At 37.3% G+C, this 25,598-nt stretch overlaps 1 protein-coding gene across 4 annotated transcripts in view; it reads right to left on the reverse strand.

Moving 5' to 3' along the window:
• Positions 1–25,254, reverse strand: part of NBAS (NBAS subunit of NRZ tethering complex) — a 189,549-nt gene extending 164,295 nt beyond the window's left edge. For 2 of the 4 annotated variants that reach the window (XM_074820084.1, XM_074820083.1), the window contains exons 1-12: positions 25,096–25,254; positions 20,613–20,667; positions 19,976–20,012; positions 18,099–18,176; positions 16,991–17,038; positions 15,867–15,910; positions 15,327–15,460; positions 14,436–14,569; positions 14,226–14,324; positions 5,568–5,706; positions 4,698–4,763; positions 1,158–1,286 (exon numbers count right to left, since the gene is read on the reverse strand). In XM_074820084.1, coding sequence (XP_074676185.1) covers positions 1,158–1,286; positions 4,698–4,763; positions 5,568–5,706; positions 14,226–14,324; positions 14,436–14,569; positions 15,327–15,460; positions 15,867–15,910; positions 16,991–17,038; positions 18,099–18,176; positions 19,976–20,012; positions 20,613–20,667; positions 25,096–25,239 — 1,107 coding nt within the window. In that variant the 5' untranslated portion in view covers positions 25,240–25,254. The remainder of the gene's footprint in view (positions 1–1,157; positions 1,287–4,697; positions 4,764–5,567; positions 5,707–14,225; positions 14,325–14,435; positions 14,570–15,326; positions 15,461–15,866; positions 15,911–16,990; positions 17,039–18,098; positions 18,177–19,975; positions 20,013–20,612; positions 20,668–25,095) is intronic. The other 2 variants (XM_074820082.1, XM_074820081.1) reach the window with 2 other exon arrangements.
• Between the last annotated feature and the right edge of the window lie 344 nt (positions 25,255–25,598).

A 25,598-nucleotide genomic window follows, 5' to 3' on the forward strand; every position in this document is an offset into this window, starting at 1 on the left:
TTTGTAATTTTTCTTGAAAATATTCATTTAACCTCATAGTCATCATGATACCCAGAGGAAGATGTCTTCCTTCATTTTGTCCTCTTCCTCACTATGGAAGCCTGTGCCTATATGTAATGTCAAGGAAGCATTTTGTTGTGGACCTTATAGTAACTACTGCACAATGCACAGACTGCAGAGAAATTAAATACAGCATGTGAAAAAGCTTTATTTCATTCATTTATGAATGCATAAACTTGAATTTAAAACAGTCCACAAAAATTGGAGGAAGTATTTTTGTATTGAAATTTCTAAAGGAGTCGATACATTGTGCAAAAATCTACCCTGCAAAAAGAAATTACAAAGAAACAGAAACTGCAAATATTTAATGATAATGTAACAGGGATTAATTAATCAGCATATGCACTAAAACACAACTGTTTACTCCTAACTAGCAAATCTTTCATTCTACAATAATTTTCTAGTAAGAAACACACTTACGTACAATAAAACCATCTGAGATCAATACTGTGTAGGAAATATTGGTAGTTTGTGCCATACATGTCTAGTGACCAAAGATCCCATTTGACTGTTACCCTGTTTGGACTTGATGTGGGTTCATGTCTTGTAGGTTTAGAACGTAACACACAGCACTTCAAGTGAAAAGCCTTTCTATATCTATTAGTCAAGAAATTAAGTGGAGTAAACCCAGAATACTTCAGACTAGTGGGCGTCATTTCAGCTGTGTCACTTTTGAAAATGCAGACACATTTTCCTCAATAAAGCATTCTCCTTAGAGAACATTCAGTTTTGCAAACAATTCCTGTAGAAAGCATGTGACTTACTAATATCAACCTGATGAACAAACTATTCTCGAGCGTTATCTGGAAGAAGGAAGGTAAATTTTGAGGGAGAAATAGATGAACACATTAGACATCCAGCAGAATTTGGTTTCAACAATTCAAATGAAGTTACCCACGTTGGCCCCCACTTATATTTTAAAATAGCATTTCAGTCTACCTCTATCAGTGTCACCCACTTGGTACCAAAATGCCTCATGAAAAATCCAGTGCAACACAACTGCTTCTTTTTCTTAATTTTTAAAGTTTAATGCTTATGGTTAAAACACAGAAAGATTAAGATTTATACTGCAAGTTTCTAAACATTTACATCCTTACCTGATCAGTTTGGTCCCATTCTCCTTGTTGTCTAAGAGATGGAATAGACCAGATCGTCAGTTTTCCTGAGAAATGAATAGCTGCCAGAAGAGTTCCATCAGGTGAAATATTCATCTTGAAAACTCCATCCTGCCAAACATTATATCAGCAAAGTAAACAAAAAACAAAAAACCCCAAGCAAACAACAAAAAACCCCTCACACACATCAAGGAATACCCCCCCCCCAAAAAAAAATCCCCAAAACCCCAAACTATTGTTTCTATTTTAGAAGAAAAAAAAATACAGTCTTTCATCCTGAAAATTTAACATGCTTTAAACTTAAAAAAAAAACTATACTAAAAGCCATAATAAAGATAAAATATCAATTGTGGCAGGAAGAGTAAAAACAACCTGTATAAAAAGAAGAGTACTATGATAACACTAACAAATCTTTAGGAATGTGAACTTCTGTACCACATCGTTACACAGCAAATAAAATGACAAGTGCGGCATTCCTAGGAGAACGCTGCAGACAGCAATGCAAAGCTACTGTGGCTTGTTCTCTGTTCAGAGAAAACATTCAGCAGCCTCAGTTTTCTACTGTCCTGCCTCTGAGGTTCACCCAAGGAAGAATTTTACGAAAACACAGCTCTTCATCCCTGGGAACAAACTTTCGGGCAAGCATTACTACAATTAAAAAAAAAAAAAGGATACAAGAGATACACAGATGAAGAGATATTAGAGAAACACATTGTTCATTTCAAGACAAGTAAATCGTAACTTAAGAATCTCCTGGGTAACAACGGACTAAGCAGCAATATAGTGAACATCAGATTAAGTCCATACAGATGAAATAATTCAATATTTGTAAGTAAACTTCATCAAGGCTACAAAAATGCTCCTGGATTGTTCTCCTTCAGCTCTGGGTATCTTAAGAGGCAAAATGTACTTGTAACAAAATATTTCCTTCAGGATTCACAAACTCCCACACAGTTACAACAAGATCTATACACTATTTCCACAAGACAAGAGGCTGCAAATATACACTCAATTTTTGAAGTCAAACTTAGTGCCACTGGCAATGCACAACAATTTCTGAAAATACAATTTCTACTTATTCTCCCTGCCCCCAACACAACTTCTGTGTTTTAAGAAAGATCATTAGGTTCTCAGAGAGACTAGTTTTCACTGAAAGACAGCATGTAGATTCCCAAAAATTATACTGTTTATAAAAATCCCATTTTTGTTAGTGCAGTTCACTTTTAAAAACTTCCTAATAAAAATTCATCCTGCAAATGTTAGAACTGTCCAAGTTTGCATCTAATCAATTTTGAAGCCAGCGCCTCTCATCCTGGAAAATACCCCAACATAAATGAAGTACAGAAATGTTACTAGACGTCCATACAATTAAGAAGTTTTAATGGAGTTTCTACAGCACATTTGTGGTAGGTATCATTTGAAGATAACAATATTATTTTAGGATATGTATCTTTGTTTGGGTTTGGGGTTTTTTTATTATTTTTATTTCTTATGATGTTTTAAGTTCTAGCTATGCCACAGAAACAATGACAATGAAGTAATATGCTCACTGTTGTACAGTGGTTTGCAGCTATTGAGAGCGCTGCTTAAATCCAAGCTTAAAATGTGTTTTTAATTGAAAAAGAAAGCATAATTAAGTGTTTTTAAAACCAATTAATAATTATTTATATCATAAAAATTTCATAAGCGTTCTCTGATTATATTCTTAAGCAGCTAGAGTACTGCAATCTCTACTGTAGTTTGTCAAGGAATTGTACATGCCAAGTCTCTTAACAAGATCTTAAAAAAAAAAAAAAAAAAAAAAAAAAGAGTTAAATGTTTACTCAGTAGTCAGTAGTTATTCTCTTGCTGCTAAATTTAGATGTTGGGTGGCCATTAACACATTCTAATTTACAGATGTTGTCTATAGAGATTAATCAATCCTTAGGCAAAGTAGGCAACGCTGCCTCAGTAAACAGCTTCTCAGCTTAAGGGAACTGCAGAACAAGATACTGAAAACCTCAGCAGGTTGGCATTTCACATTTTGTGTCATTCATGTTAGCAACACTAAGAATCAAATCCCAATATAGCTAGTTCTAATATACAAGTATTCTAGCTGCTGTGCCTGTCACACCTTAACAGTGTCACCAATTTCCACTAAGAATATAAACTATACCTCACTTCTTTAAACCATAATATCTGAAATTGGATTAAAACATTCAAAGATTAATAACAACCTCTTTGTAAATTTAGTAGTAGCAAGTGCAATGAAGCTGAAGTTTAGCACAGCTACACTCATTACTAGCCCTCCAGTAAAAAGAAGTCTACTTCAGCCTTCCCTTTTATATTTTGAGTGAAGGAAATAAAATCTCTCCCCATTCTACCCCTGAGAGAGATTCAGAAAGATTTGTTTCCCCCTTCGAATCAAGCATGCAATTTCTTCTTTTAACCAGTCACCCAAACATCCTAAAAATCTATTAAGGTCATTTTCAAAGTCCATATAACTTCAGACCAGCCATTTTTCCTCCCAGGAGGACACAGTGAGGGCAGCAGACAGATTCTTTACTGTTCTTTCCTCATAAAGCAGAAGAAAGGAAAACAAATTTTTTTTTACAAGGAGGGAAAGGGGGATAAAAAAGCAACCAAACAAAGGCTACACACAACTCGTAGACAAGAGATAGGAGAAGATGGTGCAGTACTGCATAGGTAGCTCCTAAGGCATGTAAAAGCAAGCCACAAGCACTGTGTGCAAACCCTTAGAAATATAGGAAGCACAGACCTACACCTCAGCATGACACTGAAGATTTAACACTCATTCAGGGGAGAGTACAAGACCCATACTCAGGGTTTGATAAGAACAAGCTGACTCTGATAAGCAGTTTCATCAGATTCGCAAGCAACCTGGCAGTAGAAGTTTGACCCATAATATACCTTTCCATATCTCATAACAGGCTGTAAAAATGAAGCCTTTGTGTCTGCCCTATTTAAGCCATGAATGATTAGTTGAATCCACTCATTTTTTCTTTCCCACACTGCATGAAAGTTTTGGGCTGTAAGGTGAGGGTTTGTTTGTTTTCTATTGAAATTGCGATAGTGCAGAAGGCTGGGTTTCATTCCTCTTATTTCTCTCAGGTGTGTACTTAAGAAACATCATCACAGTCTGCTCTTTTCTTGTAGAAAATATAACACGCATAACATGCTATGATCGTTACACTCATTAACAAATAATTAGGTGGCTTTTTACACCTTCCTTTTTGAATAAGAGTCTACATTTGATATTGAACTCCACATCTCTAGACCTGTTCCTGTCAGTATGCTGAAAACTCAAGATTCAAACTTCAGTAGATGAACTAATTAGGTTTTTTAAAAAGGCAAATAAATAGCAAGCTACTCCATTTAATGCAAAAAGCTTATTATTTTTAAAAGTTTTATAGAAATACTAATTCTGAAGTTGCATAAATTAAAAAATACTTTCAGTCTCTCAGGCAGTCATTAATGGACAATTATGTCAGTAAAATACATTTCTGAGGTAGACCTAAATACCTGTTCTGTTCCCCGCCTGCTGTAAAATCTTAAATTCACAATCCTTAATAATCCTCTTCCCTGTGCCTGTAAGAACAGAAACACATCATACAATAAAAGACAAATCTCATACATTGTTTTATGCAACAAAAACTAAGTCATATCTGAAGTACTAAAACAACTCTGCAAGATTCTTTAAACTTCCATAAGACTGCCTACTTTAAAATAATGCAAGGAAAATAAAACATAGTTTATGTAACTTTGCCCATTTCATTAGGTATGTATCATGCCACAGAAAAGCACTACCCATTTGCAAAGAAATTAACAGCTCAATTTTAATACTAAGCAATACCTATACAAGAGTAACTACTGGAATTTATCCAAGTATACTGTAAATCGATTTCAGTACATCCACACAGCAGTTGTTCCCAAATCAGACATTTACTTCTACTAGAAACAAAAGAAAGAAAAAGAGTCAGACTTAAACTGAAACATTTATTTCAGGTGTACTGCCTTCTGTTATGAAGTAACAAAAAACCAAAAGTAACTGGAATATTTTCCAACAAAGACAGGCAACATACCCCAATAAACAACTAATGAGTTTGTATATTTCCACACTACGTTTTTTTTGTTTCTTGTTGGTTTGGGTTTTTCTTAAAACCACAAGTGATAATCAAGAACTTAAAAATTCAAATCATACTACAGAAAAAGCAGAAATAGACAGATGCTGGGGGTAGAAGAGATAACTTACTAGAAGTTCACATGATAGCTTACAAAATAGCAAAACACTGCATTAAATTCTTCTTTCAAAAAGAGATTCATATCGAACTTCCAGTTAGATAATTCTGACAGTAACAATATTCAACCACTAAATTGAGGAAACATACTTACTGTTCTAATATCATCTTCATAATTAGTGACCTGTTTATAATGAGGAGAGCCTGACAGAACTCTCCAAGCAGATATCCCACAACCAGCTGCTTTAGATACTCCATCTTCATCTGTTTCACAACCTCCTACAAGGAGAAGTCTGTAAAATATATAAAGGCATGTTATGGGTTCATATACTGCCACGTAATGGGGTTTTTAATTCCCTTAAGCCAGAACTATAGCAGTTTGCTTGCAGTAACAAAAAGACTTATGTATACCAAGACACATAACAGCCCCAATAAGCTTTGTCTGTGAATAGACACCCTGAAGTTTAAGACTTAAATATTACTTGAGTAACCCTTGTTATTTGTGGTGTTTATCCCTATCCATTCTCATCTCTAGCTTTCCAAATAAGGAGTAATTCCCAACGTTTAAAATAAAGTATGTCTGGCTACAAATTTGAGTTTCTCCCCTACCCTCAAAGAATGGTAACAATTACAGATAAAGCTTACTAAAAGTTCTGGTCATTCTGCTTAAACATTAGGTTTCCATTTATTCAGATGTGGTACAAAAGCTACTTCTCTTTTATTGAGGAATCAAATGCATTAAAGTTTTTTAATTTTGTTTTCTAAATGTGCTCTACCAACTATAAATGTGCATGCAATAATTTTGTTACACACGTTTTAAAAACTCCGAGGGAACTGTCACGATTATTGCTGATTACCACTAAAATGTATCAAAATATTTTCCCTTGAAGCCCTTTCACCTTATTAACAAGCAGTTTTATATTTAACTGACGATTACTTTGACGAAAACTTTGAGAACAGATGTCTAAGTTTGTTTGAAAGCGTCATTTTTGTGAACAACTCATCAAGAAGTGAAGTATCTGCAAAAAAGGTACATATTGGAAAAGCCAGAAGTTCGGCCTCGAGAACACTCCTTTATCAATTTTCAAAGTCCACATTACTCTTGAAATGCTCTACCACCTAGCGGCTGACACTCATATAGCTCTCAGATGTGATCTGAGTGTATTTCAAAACATTTCCTGCAAAAGTAAACTGAAAGAAAAAAAGAAGAAAAAGAAAAGAAAAAATTTCCTTCCACATTTAATCCTCTTCAAGAGGTCAGTAAAACTTATTTAACATTCCTAAGCCTCACAGTATACACAAACATACAGCAAGACAACTTATACCATGGATGTTTACATTCTGTTAAGGTTCTTAAGAGTTTTAGTTATTTTGTGGTGTAAAGAATTGCCTAAGACAGCAAAACAGCAATCATTATCACCATTTTCCTCAAAAACAGCACTAGGAGACTCTCAGTCTGCCATCATAATTAACAGGAAAATGGGTAGTTTTGCATTGTTCTTATGATCAGAAAGTAAAGCAGAGCACAGCTAAGAGTAACTACTTCTCCCTTAAGGAGGCACCGTTTAACCTTAAAGTATGTGAAATTTCTGGCGGAGCATCCATGATGCAGTGGTTTCTTGCTGCAGTATAGCAAGAAGAAACCATGTTACCGTTTAAGGAGCAAATGGATTCCTATCAGAGTCAAGGAAATCTACCATGAGTAGTGCAGATCATATGTCAGACTCCGTAAAACTGGTAACCTGAATAGCATGTGGGAGCAAACATACTTCTTGGGTAATTAGCACACATTTTTTGTAGTAATAACATAGGAAAAAAGCAGACATAAAATTCACCTATGTAAGGAACTGAAGGAATTAATGCCTCAAACATTCATCGACATAGAAAACCTCAAGGACAAATTGTGGGCCCTTGTGATTAGTCTGAGGAATTAATTAATCTGCCTAGGGGAGCACAGAGTGTATCGAAGGCTGCCTGGCTCTGCTCCCTTACAGTTGTGTAGCCAAATTCCTTAGATAAGCCTTGAAGAGAGGAGATGTAGACCGAGTAAAACCGTATGTTCCGGTTAAGGCCTATACTTTAATTTACAACTATAGCCTCAAAGACGAGCTAAAAAACTGATAAGAGAGATAAACAACTGACACCAGATGGAACTATAATTGCCCAAGAAACAAAAACTGTGGAAAAGGTCAAGGTGGTAGGGGGAGATCGTGACCACCGACTCAATTGGACAACCCCCTCAACACATGCGCAGAACCATGCTCCACCTCTTCCCCATCTCTCATGGAAGCGAGCTGTGGAATACCTGCCTCTCTTTGTCTAGTACGCTAATCAACTGATAAGATGAACTTACAAGGCGATAGAAAACTTTGCTGTGTGTGCACCCATCACCCAAGCTTACTGGAGCTGAGACAACACTTGAACCTGGGGTGGTGATCCAGACTTCTCTGACTCTCTTCCTCTCCTTTCTGTTTTTTTTTTTTTTCTTTCTTATCGATTTACAAGAGACCACATTGCTTATTATCCAAGTTTAAGCCCTTTCTACCACAAGTAAAATATTTTAACTGGTCGTTTGGTGTCATTTCACCTTGATTTAACCCGAGGGGATCACAGAACCTTTATGGTTCCCAGTCCAGGTCATGACAACCTATCATAGCTTTCTCGTAGATACTTAGCAAAGCAATTGTGTTATGAAGATTACAACAATTAGCAAAGCATGGTATTAGACAACCAGTGAGAGAACTCCAACACAGACACAGCAGCAAGGGAGGACTGTACTTCAGCATTATGTAGACTGCAGAGGAAACTTCACCATAAATGCTACTTGTTAAACAGAGAATACGACTGTTGTTCAGTGAGCACAGCAATCCCAGTATTAAAATACCAAATAACTCTCACAGTGCATACCTCTTTTCTGAACAAGCTGGTAATATAAGACTGCATTAAGTCTTTCATGCTACAAACTTTACATCTTAAATCAACCCAAGTCGCTTTACATTTTAACAGTTTCCCATCAACACCAACTGTTTGGTTTTGATACTGGTTGTCCATTCTGGTCAATTGGTCAGACAATTCTCAAGTTAAGTATTTGGACAGGAACTTGGGGAACTTACCAAGACATGACTTTAACCCAAAATACTAGGAAGAGTACTTTGTTCTGCCAGTCATACTAAGCACAGGCTCGATCTGAGGATGTCTCTGGTACCAGGACGCTTAAAGACTACAGGAGTTGGTTAAAAATAACAATAATGGGAAGGCAGACATGGAAACCATAATATTTAAGCAATTCCAAACTCAAGCAACTGAAGAAATCAGAAGCAACAAGCAGGACAACATAGCAAGTTTAATTTCATTCAACTTTGGGACATCAACAAATACTAAAAAAACTATTTGAACAGTTTGTTATTCTTTCATGAAAAAAGTGACTTTAACCAAGAAGGCTTGGAGAGAACATCATCAATCCTTCAGGAACATGGGAAACAATAACACATGGGGTACAGCTACCAGAAAACAACAGAGTTGTCAGAACTACATAAACTATTTAATATCAAATTTTCAGCTGATTACTGGGGAAAAGCACACTTGGAAACAGAAAAATTCCACAGATTAAATGTCAATCACTTAATAATCCATTAGCTTGTTTCCCTTCTTCATATTTTTGATTTTCCTTCTTCCTGATGTTTCCATTCTGCAACTTTCCTCTGCCTACAAACATTCTATCGGAGAAGGCTGACACACTATCACTGATCAAAGAAGGTAAGAGCTGCCCCCAACTCATAGAAAAGCCATCTTTGACATGCTACCTACTTTTTCGTTGGTTTTAAGGTTCCTCTGAAGTAACAAATTTTCAAATATCTTGCAGTACATACCTCTACCAAACAAATGGACCTTCATCTGAGACATAACACACCACATTAAATTCCTTGTAACAGCTCAGATAAGTATTTTGCCCTAAAACCTATCTACCTTGTTGTAAAGATGCAGTTTATGTTCCTTTTAGCTAGTCAAGAATAAACTTCTTAAGGTACTCACATCTGAGCACACTGTCTAATATAAGTGAACATGAAATCACATCTTAAAACTCTGAAACACGTTGGCAAGCTCAATCATTACATGTAAAGCGATGAATTTCCTAACTTCTTTCAGCACATAAATTTTCACATGTATCTCTTTCACAACCTGACCATGACGAAAACTTTAAAAAAAAAAAAAAATTAAATTCAAAAACAGTAAACAAGAACTTAATGAAATTGCTACAACACAGCTGTCAATTCCAGATAACCAAGGGACAGTAGGCATAATCTATCTAGTAGACATAATTTATCTATCATCTTGTCCATCCATAGGTACCTAAATTCTTCCATAAGCTCCAGCTTCCATTGCAACATGCCACCGATTTAAAAATTTCAACAGCAGCAGTGACTAGAACTCAATTACAATTGACCACACTGTGCCAGAGGTAACTAAGAGACAAATAGTAGCACAAAGACTAAGAGAAGAATTGTCAGTAATAGTGACAGCAGTAGCTCCAAAACTACCTGAAGGAGCTCTCAAAAACTCCATCAAGATTTTTGAAGAAATTTTGGAAAAACTGTCACATACAGTGCAACGTATTTATAATTCAGAAGTATCTTTTAGCATAAATGAAACTCAATGACAGCTAGAATGAAGATGTCATATCAGTTTAGACAAACACACAAAACACATGACCTCAAGACAAAAAGCCTTTTCCCAGCACCACAGAGAAATTCATCATGGCAGCAAGTACTTAAAATTTTAAGAAGCTTGTCAGAGAGCAAAATGCAACATCAGGGGCAGAAACTATTAAGATGAACAACACAACTGGCATCAAAGGAAAATGAAGGGTACTCCTGAGAGCCTCAGCAAAGATCTAGCCTTGTTTACCAGTTACTTTTTCAGGACTACACAGGAGACAACACCAAAATAACAAGTTGACAGGTAGACTGGGAGCAGCAACAGGAGAGGTTTTTTTCTGTTTACTTTAAGTTAGTCTCAGTCTGAAGAAGAAGATACCGTGCCAAGCACTTTTTTTGTCCCAGTAATGTGAAAAACTACTTTTCCTGCCCAAATACTTGCGTTCTTAAATCATACCAACCATATCAGCTGTAGTTTTATGCCACTCTGCATGGGTCAGAAAGCAACATTACCTTAATAGACAAAACTTTCCCTTCTAGGGAGTTAATCACAGTGTTGTGGACATCAAGATCAATGCAACATCCTTTAGTACTTAAAGTGTTAAAATCTTAAATAATTTTTATTCTTGTATATGCTTTCTACACAGACAACAGCTAGCATGCAACAGATTGTGCAGCTGTTTCCGGGCTCTATTTCTAGATCCTCTTCATCTTCTACATACTTCTGGAATCATCAGAGGATGCCTGGGAAGTCTTCGAGGAATTTCATGATGCCTACCATTGCCAGGGAGCACTAACTAGCAAGCTCTAGAAGCTTTTAACAAGGTCTGCCAGCTGTCCCTGATCAAAGGGTGCTTTGAGCTTTTGTTCTGACTCCTGATTAGTAAGGGTCAAGAACTCTTTCAGCAAGTCCTAGAAAAAGACCTATGTAAGTGCCATGTCTAGAGCCCAGCCAACAGATACAGCAGTTTGTGCAGCTGTTTGCAGAAAATGATGGCCAGAAACTATCTCTGTGCATGTCCTCAGCAACTGTGGTGATGCACCACCAGGCTCAGTCCTCAGCACCCACTGGAGCAGATACCACAGCACATCAGAGGCCTTGACACGGACCACGCTCGTAAGGGAGGATAGAGATATGCAGGGACATGACTCCAAGCAACCTGCTCTAGTTAACCCTGCTGTGAAGGGGAATGGATTAGGTCATCTCCAGAGGCCACTCCACTCTCAAAAACATGGCTGCCCTTACAGTAGCTCAACTGTACTCTATTTCAAAGGTTTCCATAAAGTTGGGCTGAAGGTAACTGGTATAATACTGGTGTCAAGAACAGCAAGTTCAACTGAGGCATCCAAGAAAAACTTGAGACTTCTACACAATTCTTCACTCATCAATTTTCATACAACAAGCAAATTCCAACTGAATCTAACACTCTTCATCTCCTATAGTAATCACAAATTTTAGGCTCTAATATCAAACATTTTCTGTACAATTGCCGATAACCCTAAAGACATTCAGCTGCAGATTAAGATACTCAAAATAAGCAGGTGTTGAACCTTCCATCAGAGCCTACAGAGAACTCACACTGAGGCAGACATTTAAGTTTTGTCACCTAAAGCACACCACAAATTCCATCATAGATGAAGGCTGGATCACATGACAACACTAACATTAGGTATCTAAATAAACGTATATAACAATTTTCAACAGCAGTAAAACTCATTTAGACTTTTTCCCCAAAGCTATTGTTTCAAGTTTTCCCTACAGATTCAGATACATTCCCTACTGACGTATTCTTTTTGCAATTACCATACATCTAGTTGAAAGTAAGTTCTTAAGCGCTATTTTACTGCACTATAATAGGTAATGAGCAAATACATAGTAATATAGAGTACAGTAAGTCAAGGCTTACAAGCTGTGGAGATAGACTAGTCTAACTTTCACCATCTGAAACTAAATAAAATGCAAGAAAGCGCAAAGTGACAAAGTCGAACTTGTGTTAAGTCATCAAAGTTCACATTACTGAAAACGAAAACTTCAAAGTGTTCTCAATTTAAGAAAACTGCCTCCCTTCAACTCCTTCCGGGGATTTTTTGGATACTAAGACGATTTCAGCAGGAGACTCTGCTCATGAATGTAGAATTCTCTAATGTCAAATTTAGAAGTTTTCTACCAGAGTAAATTCGAAACAGAAGAGAGAGGATTTGCATACATGGAGAGCAAAACATCAGTTCTTTCTGCTTTCCATCCAATTGTGCATTCTTTCAAGAATCAATTTTTCAACTGTACTAAGCAAGTCAACTGGCTGCACAAGCAGGAGGTAGTATGATCACAGGGGACTCCACCTGACTATTTTTATTTTCATGGAATGAATAATAATATTTCCTGGTAAAAGCAAGTAATTCCTGAATGTGTATGCCACACAGATTACGCAAACCTATTACTTCAGCAGCAGATATAACCACATCTTTTCATGTAAGGAAAGGGCATTTCTCTCCCTTAAAAATATGGAATAGATAATAAAAAAAGAAAAAATGCCAACCATAAGCTTCCATAAAAAGAGAAGTTTAGTTACCAATATTCTGAATAAACTGTTCTAAGCACAAAACCAGCATTGTCTCCTACACTTTTACTTCACACTATCAAGTTGTAAAAACATTAACTTGAAATCTTATAAGAATAGTAGGAAAAACAAAGCTATTACTTCTATTCGAGGTGGGAGGAAAGAAGGAAAACAACACTTGAAATGTTTGCCTTTTTTTTCCCCCTCTCCTTTTTTAAACTTCTATGGCAAGAAGCTACCATTAGCAGACACAAAGCAATGTTCATACTGTTTAGTTGACTATTATGTCAGCTGATTTTCTATGTATTTTTTATTTTGATAATGGGTTCATCCATTATAGAAGTTTATCAGTTCTGACATCATTTACTCAGAAATGCACCAAGAATGAAAAGCAAGCACATCCACCTTACAACTGTCAGCATAATTATTTGACTATACTTGAATATTAACCAATATTCTCTGCAACACTCACTGTTATAATCAATCTACTTCCTTATATTAGGAGCAGAAAAGATAACTCTGGAAACAAGTGTCAATAACCATTAACCCTGGTCTGATCAACAGAAAGAATGAGCAGGTCCTGTTTGGTCAGATAGCGCTACCAAAGCTCCATAACCCACACCTACTACCTCAAAACTCCAGATTTAGTACACTGAGTATTAATCATGTGGAATTACTAGATATGAACTCAGCAGAAAGAAGAAACCATACTCAAAATTAATCTCTCAAAGTAATAAACTAGAAGAACACTACTTCTCATTAATAACCATTTCTTTCCTAAGATAGGTATGACACTGAAGAATGAGAACAAGTTTTTAAACAATAAGTTTCTTCCAGTATTCTATAGCAAACCTAATTTTCGTTTGGAACAATACAGTGGCAAAACATACTGTGCTGACAAATTCAATCCTAGTAGATCTAATAAAAGAAAAATATCTAGAAGGAAGTTTAGTTCCTACAGCTGAAGAGAAATAGACAAATAACTTGCTGAGTTTATCTTGCTATATAACAAGTAGATATTAAAAAACTAGACACATTTTTAACGTAAGTACTCGGCTAACCAGGACCTACTCCAACTATATCTGGTTCAAGAGCAGACAGTCAATTAGTCCATCTTTCAAGTCTAGTATCTGTACCCAACACATTACTAATAGAGAAAATGAATCACAAGACAACTCCAAATACCAAAACCTGGCAGCTCCAGTCAGAAAACTAGGGAAAATGGATGGCCAAGTCCAGAAATCAATCCAGACGGGGAGGGAATAAATAAATCAGACTTATACATCACCTTTTATTCCTATAAAATTCAGAAACATCTTTTTAAGCTATTCCTGACATTCTAAAAAATGATGCTTATACAAGGTACTCAAACAGTAAAGAACATAACTTGATTTTCATTATTCCACTAGCAAAGTGAAATCGCCAACTAGGGTTTCTTTCATAGGTACAATGATGCATGACTTTTGTTACCGATTCACTAAATACCAATATTAAAATACTTTTTCCCTCCCCCTCCTTACTCAACACACTTCAGTGTTTACTTCGCCACTTTTGTTCATAATTTCTGTATTATTGGCAGGTAGCAAACAGAACACTTACCTGTGACCAGAATGATAGATGACAGTAGTTATTCCATGGGCATAATGGCTGCTAAAGCTGAAACTATGACTTTCTTGAAAGCTTTGATTTGTTCCAACACTAAGTATAGGGAAAGAAATGCATACTTTATTTCAGATTTATTTTCTTTGAAGAGTGAAGTCCTTTGAAGTTCACTGTGCCTTCTCAAAGCAAGACAAAATTTATGCTTACCTTACAAGGTAACTTCTCAGTTCTCCACGAAAATTAACGACAAGCAGTTCAGCTGACCATTGAGCACTTGCTTTGTATTCTAGAAAGATCAATCCAGCAATAGCGTAACTCAGATCTCCTGGAAAACTTGCTGTCTTTACCCAAAAATGCAGACAGACATTGAGAGAGGAGGATTTAAAAAAAGAAAAGAAAGTGTCTTCATTACTGAAAGAACTAGGAAGTTAAATTTACTATATTGTATAAAAATGTATTAAAAAAAAGTTTCAGAGTTTGTATTAGTAACAAAATGCACTTCCTTTTATCTTGATTTTGAAGAAATCTTAATACTTTCTAGTAATATACTATGGAAATACACTTAAGCCACCTTCCCAAAAGGTTTAATATAACCTTGGAATGTGCAAAATATAAAATATACTGTGTGGGGCAAGCCAACAGTAATTATCTGTTCTCATACCACAAAAAAAAAATCCTCATATTGCTCTAACAGCAATATTTCTTGATTTATAAGTGACTGTATATAAACTGCAGATTTGAAAGCTACTACTACAAACTAGTTATTTGCACACATACTAATTAGATGATTCTACACTTTCACAATCTGATTTACCTGCAGATCTATCACAAATCTAAGAAAAATAAAAGAAAGATACAGATTCTGACTAGATACAACAACACAATGGATATACTTTGCAAGTGCTACACATGACTTCAGTTTAAGTATAATATATCCATCATATGATAAACACTTTATGGTACATTTGTGCGTGGTATTCACACTGTAAGCCTTTATATCAAAGTGAGCCATGATTAAAAAAAGGCCAGAGTGGAAAGTATTCTTTATCCTTACAAAAAGTTCTAATATATTCATATTTAATCTAAGAGAGCACTTACCGGTGAAATGACCAAAAGCTCACTACCCATGAGATCAAACACTCTCACTGTTCCAGTGCTCTCAGCATAAGCAAGTAACGTACAATCATGACTCCATGCCACTCGCCTCCACTGAGGGTTAGGATCCTTTGGCACTATGAAAAAGGAAGAAAGTTATTTAAAAATTAAATATAAATATAACCCCTTAAACAGAACAAAAAGTCAACTGCATCAAAAAATGCAGGGTACCTACCACCATTACAAGCTTAGCTCAGAGAAGAAAAAAAACCACACTGCCTCCACCTATTATGTCTCCCAGACCCATTAATTTTAACTATCATTTCATTTCAGATTCAGGTTTTGTATGTTCATCATCATGAAAAGAGGAGGGGGAAGAAGGGTAAAGGAGCCAGTCACAAAGTAAAATTATTAAGAGATTCTTCCCAATGATTTTAAGAAGTTACAACACTATCTTTAAAGTAAACCAACACCACCATTTAGCAATGCATGAATAATAAATGATGACATTAAATAAGATGTAGAGGTTGGCATATTGTATACCTTGACATTTTCCAACTATGGATCCAAAGTCATCTTTTGCAGACCTGCAGAAAAAGACTCATGGTTTAAATAAGACCAAAAAACTATTCAATTTTCCAGAATAAACAGAACACTATAAAAATGCTCTAAGTGCACAATTCAAAGGCCTGCACGTATTTAACAACCACTTCAAAAAGGCAGATGGTAGCCTTCATCTTTAGGTAGCTACAGTAACTAGCAATAGTATTTTAGAAACCCTCCTCCCAACATATAAATACTAATATCCCTCATTTAGTAGTAAAGCTGTTCAAAATAGGATAGCAGCATTTCAGAACTTTAGCATCTAACTTTAGAAAAAAAACCAGTATTCTCTAGGATACAATTTTAGAAGCAATGCAAGAATATAGTTACATTAATACAGTTGAAATATGAGATTTATTTTATAGTCTGTAAGCTGACATTTATGGTGCTCACACCACTTCTGATTGAACAATTTTCATACACTTGCTTCTTTTACATATAAATAGAAGGTCTGACCTTCTAGTAAATGGATTTTTGTGAAGCAAGTAAACACACTCAATCAAGATTTGTTCTACAGCTAAATGTGTTCTTGAACTGGCAAAGGAGAGCTTGTTGTTAAAGAGCAGAAGAAAAAGGGAAAGCATCTGTCTTTACGGCAATCCACATTACTTGTAAAATAAGGTGAAGTATTATACATGCCAGCTACTCTACAGAGAAGCAGAATACTAGCTCCTTGTCCCATTTATTAGGAGAGAATTTCTAGGGGGAACAGAAAGGTAAAGGTTAGAAAGACCATAATTTGGCCTTAGCATCTTGACTGCTTTTCTTTCACATCTTGAAAAGAGAAAGACATACAAATAGACACTTTATATACATATAACATTTATAATTGTGGAGGTCTTTGAGGGGAGGTATTTTTTTGGTTTTTTTTTTTAATGGGGAATGGCTATGAACTAAGAAGAAATAGAAGGCTTCTGCTTTCTACATAATAATATATTTTAAGATTATTCTGTAGATTATTTTCACAATATATAACATTCCAAAAGCACAGTTAGTAAATATCTAGAACCACATTCTCAGAACTCCACAACTCTGGTTATGAAGCAGAGTTAGAAATAAGTTACCTTATTTCTACACATTGGTCTTGAACAACTGCCAACAATTTACCATTGCTGAAAAAGACAAATATAGGTGTGAAAGTTCATTTAAAGGCCCGTCCTTATAGAATGTGCATCAGAGCTCTAGGTGCTCTTCTGCGAGGTTAGATACAAATCTCATCTTTCATAAATCAGAACAAATTGGGAAATATTAATTTTTATACAAAAAAAAGCGCTTCAAGAAGATTCCCTTCATGTCACTGAAATGTATCTGTCACTCTCTTCTAGTAGCACTAAGAAAAAATGTCTAAAATCCTGCTGCAGGAGAGGTCAGAATCAGATGTTGCTTATGGATAATTTTGTAACAGCGATATCTAAAACTATGTATTGCTTTATCTGGAATGTACAACTATCATACTTCAGTTAAGTCACAGGTCTTCTGTCTTTGTACCTAACACAACATTGCAACTGGCGCGTTGTGCATCAAAAGGGATCATCATTTCCCTCAAAGAATCACCATCTCTCTCAACAGATCTTCCTTGAACCACTGATCATGTTCAGTAATAATACATAATAACTAAAACATTACATACTACCTCCATGTCATTGAACTCTTTTACTGTACATATTTATGCTTATTTTTAAAAGCCAGTGATCTCACTGATGCTGCTAAAATTACTGCAGACCAGCTGGTTCTAGCCTTGGAACTCTCACTTCTATGCATACAATAGCAGACAAGTTTTGAGGGTATGCATTCACTTTCCACAAATTTTAAAATAAGCCATTTATATTACATATCCTGCCAAGTTATATGTCTTTAACTGATCAAATTCAGCACTTGAGTTTGAGAACGACTGCACTGCAAGCCACTTCACCTCAAAACCTAGAAGGGCATTCAGACCTCAGTGAGAGATGCATTAAATGAAGGAAAGCAGTGTGGAAAACCCCAGGTAGCAGACTGACCTTTCTTTCCTAAGGCTACCTGTGAAAGCCTCCAGTATTTCTCTTGACCAAAAAGAATAACGTGACTTTAGCACAATATTAACTCAGCATTGTTACCAAAGTGGACAGTGGCAGAAGGAGAGATTAATACATTCACTACTGCCAAAAACAGAAAAGCATGTAAGCTGGTTACCTTGCAAGCACTAGGTGCCAGTTGATCTGCTTATTAACTAGACGAACCAGTCCAGTGGGCAGAGAAAACTTTGCAGGGCTGAAATAACAAAAATATTAGGCTGAATCAGAACATACACCTAACAAAAGCAGTACCCAAAACACACATGCCAGATGACTTAGCTTTAAAGGCAACCATCAATCACCTGGGAGATTTTAGCAACTGAACACTGCACCCTGCCAACAACAAGGCTAACAATCACCTTATTTGTATTAACAGGAAGAAATCACGTATTAAGTGAACTGATTATCAACTCACCACTCTTCATACTCTGGTCAGCAACCAGTTTTGGGTCCCACCATTACAAGAACACCACCAATGAACTGGAGGGCCACCAAGAGGGTCAGGGAACTGGAGCATCTGCCCTATAAGGAGATGCTGAGGGAACTGTACTCGTTTAGCCTTAGGAAGGCAGGGCTTCAGGGGGACCAAACTGCAGCTCTCTGATACCTAGGAGGTTACCACGAAGATGGGAGCCACTAAGGCTCATGGCAGAAGCACAAGAAATCGTGATCAATCCTTTGGTGGACTTGGCAGTGCTAGGTTACGAGTTGGACTTTATGATCTTAAAGGTCTTTCCAACCTAAACGATTTTGCAATTCTAAAACTGAGGAGGTTCCAAGTTGACACAAAGAAGAGAATTCTCCACCATGAAGACAGTCAGGCGCTGGAACAGGCTGTGCAGAAAGTCTTCAGGATCTCCATCCTTTAAACATTTCAAGACCTAGCTGGACAGAGCCTTAAGGAACCCAGTCAGAACTCCATGTTCTCCCTGCTTTTAACAGGGCTTCAAACCAGAGGCCTCCGAAGCTCCCACCCAAACACTTTTATTAAATACATGAAAATAGCAACTAGAATCATAAATTATAGATATAATTTATAAGCTTATATATATTTATATGTAGATATAAATTATATAGAATTATAAAAGCCATAAAACAGACTTTAAATATGACTATGAAGAAAAATAAATTCATTCTCTTTGCAACTGAATTCTTACAACTACACTTACATGATGGTATGAAGCCCCTAAACACCACCCCACCAAAAAAAAAAAAAAAAGCTAGCGGGGTGGGGTGTGAGGCAAAATAAAATAGAACACTAGCAATAGGGAAAACGGCACTGCAGGCTGAATTGAAGTATAGTATTGTTTCACAGGGAGCCACATTAATGTCCCTTTCCATATATCTCAAAACTAACAGAATACCCTAGAAAGGAAGAACTGGTATCTTCAAACCTGCCAAGTGCATCAACAGAGTAGACAGAATTTCAGAGAGCTGAAATTCTCCAGAAACACTGTATTTACCCCAACATGTTTCTGGGATTGTTTAAGTGCCTTTTGAATCAGAGGTTAAATTTTTAAATGGCATGAGTGTTGCTCAACTAGTTATCAAGCTTTCTGTATGACAGTTTGAATTGTCAAGAAAAAACAAAAAAAATTCAAATTATTACTCCAAAGGAAGAAAATCCTGCCATACCATCATATCTGTCATGGAGGCTTAAGAAAAAAGCCAGATTCATTTGCAATATCTCAGCTAGCACTGGGGAAGACAAATATGTATTTTGAGAAAGATGGTGTTCCAACTGCAAATTTATTTAGGCTTCTGATAAAAGTTAAAAGTCAAACTAGTATACACAAGCTCTTTCCTAGATAGGCTTCAGCTGCAACTCAAGTGGTTACAGCTTAAACTTATGAAAAGAGAATATTCTAAGCATTGCTGGAACAATATTCTAAAGAAGTGTTCAATTTTACTCTCACTAAAAATAACTTTCCATCAAATCAAAAAGCTATAAAAATATTACCAAATGAAAAGATTCAACACTATTTTCAAACCTACCTGTACCAGATGTACCGAAGTAAAAACAATGCAGGACCTACAACGAAAAAGAGGCAACAATTACATCTCCAGCAGTTTTAAAACACTCGCTTACTGCACACAGAATCTTAGAAATTCTCACAAAAGAAAAAGGTATTAAGTGAAAAACCCTCTATCCTTGGCCAAGGAATTCTTATATTAGAGTCAGTGCAAATGGCAGATCAAAAAATCCCTACACATTTGTAGAAATTCTAGGAGAAATTCCTGCTGGATAAAAATGCAATTCAGTTATTGCAAGTGTTGAATGGCAATGTAATATAGTCAGAATGTAATGCTTCCTTATGGAATTGTCTAACTAGCAAGCAGCCCAATGAAAGAGCTGGTGGAGAAAAAACCTCAACAAGAGTTTGCAAAACACAACAGAGGTTCTAAACTTCTTAGATGTATGGCTTATTAGTTTGGACCACTAAGCTAAGAGAGGCAAAAAAAATTCACAAAAATTACATAAAAATAACACAGTGATACTGATAACCAGAAAAAACACCCTGTACTCTGTTTCCATTACACTACACACCCTAAATTGCAGAAATTGTAAATTTTACAAGCAATTCACACATCGTTCTTATGAGTCATGAGCATAAGAACAAGTCATATTTACCTGTAATTGCTCTAGTGATGATAAATGATGCACCATGTTTTCTGTTTCCTCTTGCCTGCAAATACAATAATTGTCACTGTTATACATTTTAACTTAAATACAACATTCATACATATATTCACTGATTAATTTAAGTTGCCTGCTACCCTACAAGTTTTTTATGCATCTTCTGTTAGTCACAACTTCATATATTGAGTAATTTAACTGCATAAGCTAAAACAGGCTGCAAAGCCAAATATTTTAAGTGTCAAGATGTAATAAAATGCACTGTAGATTGTCTATTGATTCAGTTTTGCCTTGATCTTTGGGCAGTAACAAAAGACACTGACTTCTGATTACGTTCTCCTGTAAGGTATTATAAGTCATTCTTTCTATGCCAAATGAATGCGAGATTGATCTGTAATGCCCAGAAGTTGAAACAATAGGTGTTCAACATATTATGCTAATATATAAAGACTGCTCATGAAAGTTTCATAAATATTAAGAAAAACAAAAACCTGAAGAACTCTTTATGTCAATTTGTACTAGCTAACACAGCTGCTCAGATCACCACCTCTACTCCATACCATCTCACACAGCTTCTCCAGCAGTCTTGCTCTACTTAAGGCAGAGGGGAACAACCACACTTACTATATAAATGAAAGCACTCTCCCAACACAGAAAAAGGAAATACAAAACAACATATGATGTATATTCTGAGCTATAAGAAGAGGTAAAATTATTTGCCAATAAGAAAGTAGGAAAAAGGGATTAAACTGCAAAGACAAGAAAGCTAACCTATAAAGAAGGCATCACACACAAATCTTCAGAATAAGTAGTCATACTTTTCTAGTGAAAATATTAGAACATTACAAACCGAGCATCAGAGTAGGTAATGAATGAATTTTCTCTTCCCTTCAGTATAGAATACATAGAGCATATCATTACTTGTTAACTGAAATACTGAGGCCTCTCACTCCAAGTTACGGAGTAGCAAACACTGAAAGATACACAAATTTATCAAAATTCCCCAGTACGTCAATATTTAAAAAAAAAAAAAAATGGGCTCCCAAATTTAAGTTATTGAAATAAAGATTAGCAGTTTTCTATGTAAAGTTTGCAATCCAGAAACAGTCTTTCAAATAATCAGGCTGTCATCTCACAGCATGCAGGAAGACAACACGGCTGTACTAATAGATAATCTTCCAAATTCAAGTTGATCAACCAGGAAATAACAAGGCATTACAGTAAGATAAGTGAGAGCATAAATTATTTCTTACAGCTATCACAGTACCTCGGGAAGAGGTGCAATTTCCTAGGCAAGTCAAAAGCAGAGCTTGATAAAGTTTCTGACTTAAGAAAATTTCCTAATAAAAACATTTCCAAATATTGCTTATACCTCTTTAGAAATTTTTGTAATATTCTTAGTGTCCACTCCTGAGCCTAAGCTACAGGCTCCTATTCCACACATCTTAAATCCTTCACAAAGTTGATTTACTATTACACTCTGAAGACCCCAGTTTTAATTTTATAATATATTCCTATCACCTCAGCAACACCAATGGCTACCAGATCTGCTATATTTCTTTTTTAATCCATTCCCATTTGGGAAAACAACTTCAAGTTCTCCTTTGCTAGAGTGTTCCAGAAATAAAACCTATGTAACTTCCTCACTGTCAAAACACCCACTTAGCTTTGGATTTTATTGCACACCCAGCAAGTTTATGGGGGGGGCGGGTACGGGGGAGGGTGTTGGGAAAATCTCAAAACATTAGGTGGCAATGAAAAAAGCCCACAGAATCAAATGATACATTTGATACATCTCAGACGGACAGTACTTGTTTACCGGAGAAAAGGAGAAGTTCAGCCTGCCTGTATTTCCACAAATGATTCCACAAGTCCTCCCCTGCAACCTCCTCCACAACCACTGCCTTGTTCACTATTTTCACTGATCTACTACTCAGTAATTCCTTTTATTCTCATTGTATGTTTGGGGTTCCTAAACAGTGCATTAGATACAGTCACATCACTACACTGAATACAAACTGCTTGATTTCCACACCACTGTTCTCTGGCACTGCCAGTTCCTTGCATATATCCTTTACAAATATCTGTTACTTCCCCCACCCCCAAAAAAAATTCTTCTTGGGAAATTCAAGACAGGTGAACTAGAATATTAACAAGAACTAAAATTAAAGCTAATTTGGAGTTTCAACTTAAGAAATCCATGGCAGTTCTATTAGTGTCTCGAATTCAACACGACTTTATGTGTTCATTACAGGAGTTACCTTCCAACGGTCATAATTACAGTTTTAAGTGCTCAGCACTCTGCAATTAAAAATTAATCATCCCAAATGAGGTAACAGAAAAATAAAACAAAGTCAATAGAGACCTGTGAAAAATTTGTTTTAAGGCCTTGCTTTGTATCCTAGATGACTGCATAGGAAGACGTTTAATTTAATTTCCCAGAGCAGCATTCAACTTGCTTTCCCTTTGTGCTGCCCCTCACCTCACTCATTGCAAACCATTCAGTTCTACAAGAAGTAAGGCAGGGAGCGTGTAGTGACTTTTTCTGAAAAGGCTGAATAAACCAGGATTAAAAGAGACAGATGTTCTAAAGGGAAAGTCACAATCACATAAATAATATTACTCCTAAGGCATCTTAAGGCAAAAACTGAATCATGCTAACAAAATAATTTGTTTACCTATGTATGTCAGTGTAAAATCAATTTCCCACTAAAACTGTAAAAAGAACATCAGAAGTTTCCTTGGCTATGGACAGTCTTCAAGAAGGATGTAAATCCAAACGAACTACACAGCATAATATTTTCAAGCCTTCCTATTTCCGCCATTCAAAATGGGAATTATCTCAAAAATAAAATAAATAGGCAAGAAATACCAAGTTTAAAATACCCTGTACCATTTTGTGAAGTTGACAAGCAGAATTCTATGGTGCTTAGAAATTCTGACTATCAAGGCAGATAAGGACCGTGAGACTGTGGTTCCACACTCACTTTAAATTGGCATACCTGCATGCTGCCACTAAATGGAGGTGTCACACTTCACTCAGCTTTGACTGACATATTATTCACCCCTCCTTTGGTACCTACATGAGTACTGGTTACTACATGAGTACTAATCAGTTCTTTAGTATTCTTGAAGTTGCACGGTAAGTTGATTAATGGCAGCCGAAGAGGATGGTCACTTGTCAGAAATGTGCCACCTCGTGCCACCACACTTGTCCTCCTCGTGGTTTGCAGACATGTAAATCGCTTTCATATGTTACTAGAAACAAACACTATTTACCATCTCTCAAAACACAGTTAAATAAAAATATGTGCGACTGTCTACTCACCTATATGAACAATCTCTAAAGCTAGTAATTGGTAACACTGCAATAGTATTTCCCAAACACTCATACCTGTTACTGCAACTAGGGGTTTACAGATCCAGAGAAACAAAACAAAAATTCTTTCTGATAAACAAAACCATATTTTTATGAGAACAGCTTTAGTAATTATGAGTAAGTACGTTCTTCCACCTGTGATGTTTTTACATCTTCTCTGTTTAGATGTTCTCATTAAACATAAAACTTTGTTAAAATATTTCCATAAACTACTTTTAGTGGGAAGTGCATTAACAACTGCAGTGGACTTGAAAGTCCCTACAAGAAAGAAATGAAATCACATTTCATGCTTGCATCCTCTATGTCCAAATCAGACAAGAGTAGACATAGAGGCATCTAGCTCAGCACGTTGCATGGGAAAAGATGAAAAAGCAAAGATGAAAGACTGTCTCAGCTTTTCCACTGACCCATGAAGAAGAATAGACAGAAGTAAGCAAAAACTTGTAACAGAAGAACAATGTTTTCTCATCCTTTAAGCTTTGGCATTCACTTGAGTGCCTTGTAGACCCAAAGTGATAGATATACTTTTCCCTTTTAACCCACTCCTGAAAACACAGATGCAACCATTCTGACATACAAGTCTAGAGAGGGATCTAGTTTTCCTCACGCAAGGTAAGCTCGATAAAGACCTTGTTCTCATGAGGACAGCTTCCACTGCTCTCAGTAGAGCTGATTCTACAGACAAGACCTGGACCTCATCACAGCTTCCCTCGTACCAGCTCAACAGTAAAACCTGGTATACACTGCTCAGAGGTAATGAGCAAGAAGGACTTCAAGGCATCCCAGGCGGCAGAAACAAAGGTGAAAACGCGGGAATTAAATGACAGGAGACCATGACAGGGGCAGCGTGACCGCATGAATACCTTTCGCGCTTGCTCCTACTGCCGTCCCCGCTCTTGTGCCCATCCCCATCAGGAACGGAGAGAGCAGTCCGGCGAGCCTCCCTGGAAGCAACAGCCCGTCCCCACGGCGCTCAGGGCCGGCGGCCGCCCCCCGGCCCGGGCCGCCCAGCCCCCGGGACAGCGGGGCGCATTACCGCCCGCGCCTACGTGGCCGGTCCCATCCCCCGCACCCCGGCCACGCCGCGGCGACACGCACCTGCACCTCCGTCTCCGGAGGCCACTCGGTATTAACCAGCAGGTCGTACAGGATATTCTCCTCCCCGTCCTCCTCCTCGCCGGCACCAGCCATCCCCTCCTCTCTCGGCGCCGCTTCGCCGCCCTCCCCGCCGGCGGCGGCCATGCTGGCCTGCTCCCCACCCACCCAGCGCCGCAGCGACGACGGTGCCCGGCAGAGGCCAAACAAGTGACGCCCGACAGCTCCGCCGAGGCGGCGGCCTTTAACTCCTTCAGCGCTGCCGCCGGCCGAGGGCGCGGCGCCCCGCTCCTCGTCTTGCCGCGGGGCGAGAGGTCCTTGCCTTCCCTGCCCGAGCGGCTTTGAAAGGGCGTCGGCTCCGGGGGAAGCTCGAAGCCGAGGGCAAGGGAGCGAGGCCGAGGAGCCCTCAGTGGCTCCTCTGAAGGGGGGCAGCTGCAGCTTCAAGAGACCTCAGCCTAAGCCATGAGGGGTGGGATGCGCTTTTGGGGCAAGAAACAAGGAGACAG

The sequence above is a fragment of the Strix aluco genome, chromosome 3 (genome assembly GCF_031877795.1).
Source record: "Strix aluco isolate bStrAlu1 chromosome 3, bStrAlu1.hap1, whole genome shotgun sequence".
Taxonomy (NCBI): Eukaryota; Metazoa; Chordata; class Aves; order Strigiformes; family Strigidae; genus Strix; species Strix aluco.